The following is a 12437-nucleotide window of genomic DNA, read 5'->3' as shown; positions in this document are numbered from 1 at the left end:
GAGCCAGCGTTTGTTCACAGACAGCTTTCCAGGCCATGTGGCCAGCATGACTAAACCACTTCTGGCGCAACTGGGCACCATGACGGAAACCAGAGAGCACAGAAACACTGTTTACCTTCCCGCCACAGTGGTACCTATTTTTCTACTTGCACTGGCGTGCTTTCGAACTGCTAGGTAGGCAGGAGCTGGGACAGAGCAACCCCGTTGCACCATGTAGTCACTAACTGAAAATGCTTTTTTATGATGGCTCTAATGACGTGAGGTGTCTGTGACCTCCAGCACATGTTGCTACAACTAATGGGGAGTAAAATTCATGCACTTGGACCTGCAATGCTGCATAAATACCTTTAGCATGAATGCCAAATAATCAAAAGCTCTTGATAATGCTTTTCTTAATTAGAAAGAATACGAGAAAACGAAAACTCAAAGAGATATGGAGGAGAAATACCTTGTCAGTGCCTGGTACAATATGGTAAGTAGTCCAAAGTGAAAATAAACACTCAGATATGACTTGTGTTTGTAATAGGTTTTCCTGAACCAGGATGACTCTCAAACTTCAGAGTGTTAAGTGCAGGGGCGTCGATTTGATTACCATAGAGATTTGTAGTTTGTGGTATGTTTTTACTCTTTGCTGCTTCAGGATCTCTGCTCCAGGCCTCAGGAGGAAGTGTGTGTGCTGTGATGCTGCAGGAAACAGGTGGGAGAGGGGTGGGAGAGCACAGCATTGGTCCTAAGCCCCAAACATTCCTGGAAACTCCATAATGGAGGTACACGAAATAGTCTACTGTGGCTAAAGTCACTTTTCACACGAAAAGCCTACCTTCTTTCAGGTTTTTTTAAAATCCATATTTGATTTTTAAAATGCCACCTAAATACTACTTTTCACCCCTCCTCCTGATTAGTAGATCAGTTGCAGGTGTAAGCTAGAGGAATTTTTAAAATTCTTTCCGTAGCATGACTCATCCTTCTGTGGCTTCTATATCCAGGCCTATTTCTTTCAGCTGTCTCATTATAATTGTCAAGCATAGTTCAAAAAACCCTTCTAAATGGCTGGCTGATTTTGCCTGAAACAGCAGGGTACAAAATCTAGCTTCCTGAGAATCTCGGCTTTCATTTTTTTTAAAGAGTTTTTTTTCTATATTTCTTGGCTCTGAAGATGCACCTGAAAGTATGTCAGCTATGAGCCTAATAAAATTTCAGAGGCCTCAATAAGATTTCCGGTCATTGTAGGGTAAGGTGTATGTGCCATACATACTTTCATGTATGTACATATAGATGTATAAAACCACCTCCTGCTTTGCACGCAAAAAGGACAGACACATGCATAAATACACATTTGCTGCCCCATCATGTCCAGCTTAGCTGTTGGATGGGAAAAGGCAAATTTCTGTGAGATATAAACAAGTATTCAGCAACACACAGGAAAGCTAAGGTGGAAAGCTGTTGAAAAAATGGTGTTCACGGTGGCCCTGTGCTGTGTTACGTGCCTTTTATGAGCATCTGCCTTCTCCAAAGTCCGTTTTCTCTCTACAGGCCAGGAAGTGAGGCTTGCAAGTATTCCTACCCTAATCAGAAAGCAATCATGGAAATAAAGGGTGGCAGGTTCCTACTGTCATAGCCTCCATAATTCAAGAATCATGATCAATTTGTCAAGCAGTGTGAAAGGAAAGGTTTTGATAACCTTGAAGCTGGGTCTAGGGGCATGTTTTCGTCTTCCTCCAGGAGTTACCCATACGTAGGGGTGGTCAGCAAGCGTCAGCTCATCTGTGGAAGCTTTTGAGAGCCAGTGTGGTGTAGTGGTTAAGAGCGGTAGTCTCGTAATCTGGGGAACCGGGTTCGCGTCTCCGCTCCTCCACATGCAGCTGCTGGGTGACCTTGGGCCAGTCACAGTTCTCTGAAGTCTCTCAGCCCCACTCACCTCACAGGGTGTTTGTTGTGGGGGAGGAAGGGAAAGGAGAATGTTAGCCGCTTTGAGACTCCTTAAAAAGGGAGTGAAAGGCGGGATATCAAATCCAAACTCTTCTTCTTCTTCTTGCACTTGTACACAGGAAGCAACCTCATCACAGACATGCCACTATAGTTGCCATATCTCTGAAGTTTAGTTGTTCACTACTGCCACTGGAGAATTGATAGAGGTCATGCATGCTGGTGCAGTGTGGCTAAGATTGTCACCTGGGAAGTTGCCAGTTCATCTCACCCCTGCCATGAATTTATTAGATAGCCTTAAGCAAACTACTCTCTCTTAGCTTTAGCCAGAACTCTCAAAACGTGCAATGGAAATGCTAAATTTGACGATGAACATTTGGGTTTTACTATGGACTCTTGGCTCCCTGCCCCAAATCTGGGTGGCCGTGCTTGGGAAAGGGACGGTCCAGCGCAGCCAACACACCATAGTAGAGCAAACTTAATGCATGTTTTAGTTATTACCTCTTTCATAATATTGGAACCCAGGGTTATCGATGAAGCTGATCCATGGCAGAACCAGGACAGACCAAGGAATTACTGCTTTGCACAGCATATGGTTCAATTATGGAATTTGCTACCACAATTTATAGTGATGGCCACCAACGTGGACACCTTTAAAAGGGGATTCGACAAATTCATGAAGGATAAAGCTATCAATAACTACCAGTCATGTTAGTTTCATTAGTTCCAGTATCAGAAGCGCTGTTTCCCTGAGTACTGGGTGATGAGGAGCATGAATGGGAGTTTGCTGTTACACTCATGTCCTCATAGTGGGCTTCCCATGGCCATCTGGCTGGTTACTGTGAGAGTAGAATGCTGGATAGGAGGGGCCTTTGATATTATCCAGGAAGGCTGCTGTTTTATCTACCTGCCTTTTGTCTTCCTAGGGTATGGCTCTTCATAAAAAAGCAGCAGAAGACAGACTTGCTACCACAGGTTCAGGACAGTCCTTCCTGGCTAGACAAAGGCAAGCCACCAGCACCAGAAGAGCCTATCCTGGCCATGTCCAGCCAGCGACAGCAAGGTAGAAGAAGGCCCTGCCTTTTGAATGGAAGCCATCCTGGGATCAAGGCCTACTTCTATTACGAGTGACAGCATTTCAGGAAACTTTAGCCAGCATCCTTTCTGTATCTTTGTTCCTTGCGGTTGCTATTAACTTCTCATTTCAGGAAGGTGGTTGTTTTTTTTTCCTTTTGTAAGAAAACACTTTCTCAATGTTTTTAGTCTTACTTTCTGGAGCCTTCCCTTTGTCTTTTGATGTGCCAAAATGTTGGAAAACACCTAGTGGAATGTAATAACGGAATCTCCCCCTCTCTTCCCCTTGTTTATATGGAATTGTCCTGTCTCACCTGAAAGCTGATGATGGCTAAGTAGCAAACCGAAAATGTCCCATTGGCAAATGATGTTGCCATCCTTTCCAAGGCTACCATTGTATAAAGGGAATTACCTCTTCTTTCTCGATCCAGTCTGATCTGTTTAAATTATGTGATGGAATTTGCAATGGTTTTCCATAGAATTGTTATGAAATGTGTTAGCAGCAATAGTCAGATGCTGGCAGAAGCTGTAACCTGGCTGCAAGTACCTGATCGCGTGTGTTCATGTCCTTCTATTTATCCTTCTCTTGGCTTCAATTTGTAGAGGCAAGCTGATTTTTGTCCTTATTTGCCCATGTTCTTTTTTCCCCTTTTAGCATCACTAAGGTTTAAAAATGATTTGATGTTCCTGTTCCATTCTTGGTTAGTTCAATCACAGTGGAATATGGCAACCATTCATTGCATGGCCAATTGCTTTAAAGCTTCCCTCTCTGCACTCTAACCAAGTGGAGCACCCATCCTTTTCATTGCTGTGTTATCGCAGTTCTCCACCTGCTTGGAAATCCTAGGAGATGGGACCATAGTAGTATTCTACTTACTGTGTGCCTTGATCCTACAGATGCCTAGTATTCTACATGGTTCAACCATCATGGAGAAATTTTATGAAGCAGTGTAGAACAGTGCCCTCCTGGTCCCCCAGATATCATTTGACTCAAACTCCTCTGAGTCCCAGGCAACAGGATCAGGCATGATGGGAATTGTAGTTCAAAAACTTTCCCATTCCTGGTGTATTAGGGTTGATTTTGATTGGATGTCTTTGGTGGATGGTGTCTTCAAATTGCCATCTACCACTGAGGACTATTCTTAATAGGTCAATAAGGAGGGAGAGTCCATTCATTGCCTTACAGATGGTACCATTGCCTTCAGGCTTGGTGATTCTGACATGAAAACTCGCTGTCCTTTTGTGCCAAATCTTCATACATGCCTGTACTGTTAATGGGTCTTTGTCATGAAGGAAGGCTAGCAATTCCCCTTCAGATTTTGATCCTTCCAAGTATTGCGTTCTAGATGTTGAGCCACTTGCACCCTTTTCAAATTAATGTGTGAGAAGTTTGGGGTTCCTCAAGACGAGTAGTTCCATATGGATCCGCCATGGAAGTAGTTTAGAGGTTTTGTTGGAAAACTTCACCTTAAAATAAAAATTCAGTGTGTCTAACGTTCAGCAGAGAACAGCTTTTGTTGTGTATCCTTCCAAATGTAGATCATAGTGACCTTTTCCTTTCGAGGAGGGGAAAGGAATCGGAGATGGCTTTAACTTGGAAGTCCACCTGGTTTTTATGGTCACATTTTCAGTATAAAATGTTTTTCTTCTCATCCTCATTTTGTGCGAGAATGCACAGCGCATCTTTATTTTAAAAAAGGAATTTTGCCTTTATTCAGCACCACCCTAGTACATAAAAGGAGTTCTTAAAGTTCAGTAATGTGTAGAATAGTAATTAAAAGGCAGGGTGTGGCTGTTAGCCCTTTGTAGTATGGTTTCAATGTTAGATGAAGTAAGCCAGGTATTTCCCTCAGTAGGCATAAAAGTAAATAAAAAAATTCTTCACAGGATCATTCACTTGGTAATCTGCCTATTTTCTGCAATGGTGAATTTGAAGCTGGAGACAAAATATGGGAGGTATCTATGCATAGTTTTCAATTGCACTTACAAGCAAAGGTGTTAGATTGGCATCCTGTCTGTTTTTGCTGGTGGCAAGTAGTGTACTGGAAGCAAAAGAGCAGTGATTAGTATTGAGTTAACCAGTTTTAGAGTAATGCATATTATTACACTTGCTATTCCGGGTCAGATAACATCTCCAGCAGTCTTAATTTTGCCAGCTGAATGCTTCTGTAGGCAAAAACTTCTTATTCTGTTGGGAGTGGCAGGAGAGAGTTTTTTTTTCTTTTCCGCAGGCTGTTGTGCATCTGATAGAACTATTCCTGTTTGTTCTGTGCCTGAAAGAAACTTGAAGACAACTTTAATTTTACAATTGAACCCGCATCTTTTTCTTTTTCTACTTTTGATTTCCGTTCTTGCTTTCCTTTCTCTCTTAGCTGGCGCTGGGGTTTTGCCTGTCTTCCACAGCATATTTTTGTTTCATTTTTCATCTAGCATGAAAGCAAAAGCAACTTCTTTCTCCACTTTGGCTGCCATATTTCTTGTTTGCATTGAAGTGGGAGGCAGGCTTATTATCAGTATTCTGAAATGTCAGGAAGCCTTCATTAAAAACACAATTAAATTTTACTTTGACGCATTGAGAACCGAATATACATTCTTGTTGATCATTAAAAGCCAAGGAAAGCAACAGTCGAGGACGAAATTCCCAGAACGACAGTTGCACTTAATTCCTGCTGAAATGAATAAAGACAGTTGTGGTTAAATTAAGTGTCTCTAAATTCTAGAGGACTTAAGTGCAACTGGCTTTCTGTATATCAGGGTCATTGTGTCTTGCTGCTGTATGCTGATTTTGTGGCAAAGACAGAAATAAAAGGCTTGTTTCTAAAATATTTATATTGGGTGGGATGGAAACAATTCATAAACCAAGCAAGTCTGTTAATTTTTTATAAACATGTTCACTGAATTTTCCTCGGATAGAGCAGCAGTAATGTTGGCTTGTACTTCCTTATTCAAGAAGTATGTGTTCTAACGATGGATAAAATTTGGGCTAGGCAAATGGAATGGAGTTCATATTTTTCTAAAAGAAACATTTAGCAGCAAGTTGTGTGGGCATTACCAGGCTTGTATTTAAATATATCCCTCCAACTAGGTTGTCTTCAGGCAGTGAAGGCTAGAGAGGCGGAGGGGGCTACTGTAAGATGAGTTGGCTTGATGCAAGAAAAAGCACACCCTGCAGTTGTGTGGGTTGTAGCTTTTGCTTGTATGATTTTTAACTTAAAAATTAGGCAATGTTCCCTCTTGTATTCCAAAAATTTCCTTTTCATGTTTGTATTTTTCTCCAAATTGAGGACATTGGTAGGTTTTATCTGTCCCTTGCGTTCTTCCTGTCGAATTAGGTTTTTCATCAGTTACAATATTCAGTTGAATACTGGAAAGTGAAGGGACCCTCTGAAAGGTGTATCAGATTTATTTATTTTTTTATGGCTTGCAAACAGATCAGATATGCGGCATTTCTGACGGTGTCACCTAGTAAGTCATAACTGGGAGGTTTAAAGAGAGAAAAACCTTCCGTCTCCTAGCCATTAAAACAGATGATACTGGAGGAACATGATTCTCTTTGGGTTAGCCGTGTGCACACACCCCACCCACAGGGTAATGTCTGACAAAGTTCTTTGTGTGAATCACTGCATGCGAGCAGGATCAGGAACTGCACCTCCACCTTGCAAAGAGACAGGTAAATGTGGAACTCATCCCTGGGATACCTTTTTTTAAGAAAAAAGGGACATTATTCCTCAATGGGAGGGCTCATTTTCAGACTGATGCACATTTGAACCTGCCTTTATCCTGCAATGAACTTCAGGTTACAGGTCACTTAACACAATAGCCCCAGTCCACTTCCACATACAGGGGAAGTCTGAAGATGTGTTTGTGGCTTGAAGACAGACTAGAACTATCCTCCCATACTGGTTCTTTGTTGGATGCTGGAAGTCTGGGTTGGAGAATGGTTCAGGCTGAACCAATGATTAAAAAAAGCATCATCTGAAATGGACACTCATCTACGAAAGCTTATGCCATAATATATCTCTTAGTATTTAAGGTGCTACAAGACACTTAGTTGTGTTTACTGCCAGCAGACTGACACTGGTTGCTCTTTTCAAAACACTGTCAGTTTGGGTTGAATATTTTTATAAAACTACGTGGATAGAACCCCAGTCAGAGTTAGGAGAAAAGACGTCGACCTCCATGTCGGAGAAGCCTTGACGTTTCTGCATTGGAAGCAATTCTGAGTTTTTAAGATGTAGAAAATATCTTTTAGTATATTGAAAACCAACTTCTACATGCTCTCAACAATGGTGTTTTTTTTTTGGGGGGGGGACATATGGTCAGGATCTCCTCCAGTCAACCAGTCAGGAAAGTTTTAAATTGCAAGAGCAATTTCTTTTCTTTTTCTTTTAGCACATTGACATCCTATCTAATATAGGGGTAAATTGGTAGTCAGCTGGTAAAATCTTATGTGGATTTATTAGCAAATGAGCTTTCAACGCTTAATACTGTAGCTTATGTTTTATGAACCATTAAACTATACATATTTGTTAAACTTCTTAAAATGTCTCTAAACAGGGTAGTCATCTTTTTTACGTCTTTTAAAAAAATACATTTTGACAGCAATTAAATATTTGCTGCTTCTACGCCTCCCTTTTTATTTTGGATATATGCAATGATATGTGGCTGCTTAACCTGCTGCACTGTTTATCAAACAAGGGCTCTTTGGTCTACGCCATCTCTCTTTTTATCTCCTGTTCAGTCAACATAAGCAAAACCTCTCATTTTAAAGGTCTTGGCACCTTTTTCTCCAAAGCAAAAAGTTGCTTGCAAAGATGCTTATCTCCGTGTGTGCATACGATTTTACCACTTTCCCATCCAACATTATAAAGCCCCCAGTTCTTCTCAGCCACCAAGAGAGTGAAACTTGATACAGTATTCATAAGTTCTAAAAATGGGTGTTGGGTAGGTTGTTGAGCTCCTGTAGCACTTAGTATGCTAACATCCATTGCCGCTGCTACTTAATTCTTCCTGTTAACAGTATTAACATGCAAGTCTCTTGCAACTTCTTCCATTTACTAAGCTAACATTTAATCTTAAATGTATTTTATAAATGCACCTTTGTTTACTGCTATTATTTTAAAAGTGCACTAAAGGAGCCATGTTGTTCAATACTATATACATACATATAGATATTATATATATATATATACTTTTTTTTTTAGTACCAGCAAAGTCCAGAAATACGTTTCCTTGGAGAAAGCAGATAGGAAGTGGTACCTGACCTCTTTCAGGTTTTTTATTTGAAACTCCGAGGCTTGACATATATGCAATATTTTATTTATTGATGTTGCATCCTGTCTTAATGTGTATATATCCTTTCTTGCTTTCCCCCCTCGCCCACTGTGGACTTGTACATTTCCTTTTAAAGGCTTCTTTTCCCATCTGTGCAGATGTGTACAAGCAGCTCCAGAAAGGAACATCAGTGGAGATCACAAATATCAAAGAAGCATACTCTTCCTTGGTTTCAGTATTATACGTGACATGGCCTTTCTGGATTACATTTAGGGTTGTCTGTATTTATCTTATGTTCTCTCTTCCTCATACCCGCGTTAACTTCCTTTCAGATTGCACTAATGTCTTTCTTTACGTTATGAATTATTGCTATCATACATGCGATACATGTACATTATGTTGACAGTGTAACTTGGAATGCTTTGTGCTGCCTTTAAACTATTTTTAAAGCTGCTTTTTTTAAAAAAAGAAAAAGGTTATACTCTTTTAAGCACACGCTTGTGCTGCTCTAGATTCTGTTTTGTATTGAAGCAGACCTAGGAAATGTGGCAGTGTGATAGAAAACCCGAGGAAAGATTGCTTTGTGGCTGCATTAGTATCTTACTGTTACGTTAGCCGTCCTGTGGGATGGTGAATGATCCTTCCAAGCCTCTGGTTAGCAACCATTTTTATAGGAGGGCTGCTTTGAGGATGGAATAGAAATTGGCAGGCCAATTCTCAATCCCCGTGCTTCCAAAATGCCAGCAAGTCCCATTGGCAGGGCTATCACATCCACTCTGCATGCCTCTTGGTTGACAGCTGGCCTTCATCCTGGGACTGCTCAAGGGGACAGACTTGGCCTCAAGGCGTGCAGCTGCTGGTCTCTGCTTTTAAGCCATAGGAATTGTCTACACAGTCAAGTGAAAAAAGAAACTCTTACTAAGCGCTGTATGGTTTGATTAGCAGGCCTTTTCTAGCACAGCCTTACACTTTTAGTCCAGGTGTCGCCTGCTTAAACAGAGAGGAAGACTGTGTTCTGCAGAACCAAAGCCTCTCTTTCTGTTGTGAGCATGCAGAGGGGGATTAAATTGAGGACAAGTTATTTGATCCAAGACTTTTCCTCTTGCTGAGCACCAGCAACTTCTAAACAGTCTCCCCCCCCCCCCGAATGTTGGTTGTGCTCTGAATTTGATGATTCAAGGACGTAGTTTAGGTGAAAATAAACTATTTGATCAGTTCCAAAGTAGCAGAGCAGCTCAGTGAAAATGTGCAGCTCTCCCAAGCTGCCTCCAAGATAGGCGTGGTGGCAAAAGTTCTCTCCATTGTTGGCTCTCACCCCAACTTGAGTAAGGAATGTGTGCGCCAGGGGAGGGGGAAGATTGAGGTCCAGTTTGAATCCTGGTTCCCTTGCAGGCTCAGATGATGAGGCCTGCATGCCACTCACCATTGCCCGCTTGGATGTGGGGATCTATGACATCGAGAAGCTGGGTTGCTGTTGGCTTAGGATTGAATTAGGCAGATGTGTAGGACCTGGTAGTAGGAATTTGATGTTCAGCATTTGAATGTAAGACTTGCCGGATACTTGGATAGACAAGTACTATGTAAGTTCCAAACTCCTTGCAGTTTGAGGGGGAGATGTCTACTGCCTTCATTATTCCAATACCTAATCATGAGACATCAATATCCTCTCCTACCTTTTCTTCTCTTGCACAAACTTTTGAGTTAACTGGTTTGCAAGGAATTGCCTTGTAGTTGGTCTGGTGTGGTTGCTTTTGGAGTCTTCTTGTTTTGTGTTTGCTGCTGCTCTTAGCATACATGGCTTGAGGTCAGGGGCTTTTTTGTATCTTGTGTCTTTTTCCCCCTTGCCTACTAAAACATGTCAGACCACTAGCTGAAGTCATAGAGGAATGTGAGATTAAAGTATAAACTCCAATAGGCACTTTTGGCTGTCTATTTGAAACGGTTTGGGTTTGTCCAACTGCAACTTTCTGAGATCCTAAGCATGTTTTAAACATATCGGTTACTGTGTGTTATGTAGTTTTCGCGTTCTCTCTCCCCCCCCCCCCTTTGTCCATTTTTCAATAGCAACTTGACTGTCCTGATCTAGATGTTGACTGGTTACCAAAATTACTGTTTATGAAACTGCCGGTGATATCCCCCCCCCCCCCGGTAAGAGTGTAAACTCCTCCAACCACCAAATATTAATTCTCTCCCCACCTATGAATCTTACCCTGTATCTACCATTTTGCCATGGTAGAGGTTTTAGTATGAATGTGTGTAAAGACAAGGTAATATGGTCAGGTGTTCAAAGCACCCTCCCCTTCCCCATTCAAATAATAATGCTTCCAAGGCTACAAAACCAGTGTACAGTTGTTAAACAAGTTGTAAATAAAGGCTTATATAAAACCTGGTGCTGCTTTTTATTACATGAAGCAATTGTTATTTATCATACACATATCTCAGCATTTCTCTGGAAAACTCAGGTTGTTGCGCCCGGTCTTTCCCATTTTATCCTCAAAATAGTTCTGTGAGGGTCAAGACAATTCACCACTAAGAGGGGCTATTTGATATGATGTATCCATGTTGACAGCTGGAGTTTGAACATGTTTAATAGTGCTGCACACTCAGTTTAAGGCAGTGTAATTATAGGTAACAGTGAGACAATCAAAGTTATCAACCTAGAACCGTGATAGAGGGGAGAAAATCTTATTGCACAGAAGAAATGTATTCCAAAGGAAAGAGAACCAAATGTCAATCAACATGCTACCCTAGCCCCAAAATGCATCAAACCCCCAATTTGGAAGGGGGGATTTGTCTGAGGAAGTTGCAACATCACACTTATTTACGTTACTCATTTATTTTCCTGTTGATTTTTTCACCCCCGTTTTGAAAATGCCTTTTATAGCAAAAGTTTTGTTATCTTGGTTTGGTTACAAACTTCCTCTAATACAGGTTTTGCAGAACTCTTCACCACCACCACAAATAGTCTATTAGCCCTGCCCCAAGAGCTGTCTTGGGATGAGTGAAGAGATGTAGCTGGGTTGGGTGGTAACAGCTTTATGTTACTTTGAGCAAGCAGGCTATAGGTAATTTTCATCTACGCAGATGGTGGAGGTGCCTGTAATTTGCATTGTGTGAAGACATCCTCGAAGGCAGTGATGAACTTCATAAAATAGGTAAGATTATAGACTTCTCTTTACTATCTCATTCTCAAGAAAAGCCTAACCAAAAGTTAGCAACGTGTCAGATGGGCTTGAACTTAGTTGGTGTTGAAAGAGAAGTATGGAATATGTCAAAATACTAAGCAAGCATTGACCAATAAATAGCAGATTGTGACTACTCGCTGGAGTTGCTAAGTTGCCTCTCGTGCTAATATGGATTACTTCTGATAAAAGTAGATAAAATCACTTTCCATAAACAATACATAGCCCTTCAGGCCGTGATACAGGTTTCTCCAAATAACCTGATTATAGTACTATACCCAGGACAGTAGCAGGTTGAAACAGATGGGCTGTCAACTACAGTACCTGGAAGAGTCAGGCCAGGTGTTTTTTCTTGGACGCAATCAGGGGGAAGCAAAATTTGATGCTGTTGTGCTGGCAAAAAGGGCCCCCTACCTGCATCCAGCTCAGAAGGGTGTGTGTGTGTGTGTGTGTGTGTGTGTGTGTATTTCACCGCCTAGGCACTGCCACTGGTGATCCTGTGACGTGACTTCTATACCTTTTTAAAGATCTCAAAACAGTACATAAAACATTACTTCCAACAACTGCACACTTCTTTAAAACGTAATTCTGGGCAAGAATTTAAACAGTGAACAAGTAGAGCCATCATTGGAAGGGAATCAGCACCCAATGGACAACTTTAGCACATTATTTTGGCCACTGTCCTGTACTGTGAAGGAAGCTTAGCACCAGGAACAAGCAGCACTCAGCAGTGCATCCAAGCAAAAATGGCACGTGACCCATTCACCAAGAACCTCTCAGAAATGTGGAGCTAATCCCAATATTGAAGGTAGGTTGGAAGGTCCCCGAAACTGTTTGCATACAATGCCTGAAATGCATTTCTGAGAAGCGCAGTGTCACGGCGACTGTATTCTCAGCATCAGAATCTATACACCTACTTGCAAGTTTCACTGAGGTGTTGAAAGTGCCTTGGCTCCCCCACAAACCTCTTCACTTAGGTGA

At 41.5% G+C, this 12437-nt stretch overlaps 1 protein-coding gene across 1 annotated transcript in view; it reads left to right on the top strand.

Moving 5' to 3' along the window:
- The window catches only part of HOOK3 (hook microtubule tethering protein 3), a 57174-nt gene extending 46514 nt beyond the window's left edge, over window positions 1–10660 (top strand). The window contains exons 21-22 of the mRNA XM_082204805.1: window positions 401–472; window positions 2853–10660. Of these exons, the coding sequence (XP_082060931.1) occupies window positions 401–472; window positions 2853–2993 (213 nt within the window). The 3' untranslated portion in view covers window positions 2994–10660. The remainder of the gene's footprint in view (window positions 1–400; window positions 473–2852) is intronic.
- Window positions 10661–12437: the final 1777 nt, after the last annotated feature.

This window comes from Podarcis vaucheri (assembly GCF_965113315.1).
Source record: "Podarcis vaucheri genome assembly, chromosome: 17".
NCBI classification, from domain to species: Eukaryota; Metazoa; Chordata; class Lepidosauria; order Squamata; family Lacertidae; genus Podarcis; species Podarcis vaucheri.
Note: the sequence above shows the minus strand (reverse complement) of the source record. Positions and strands in the feature narration are given on the sequence as shown.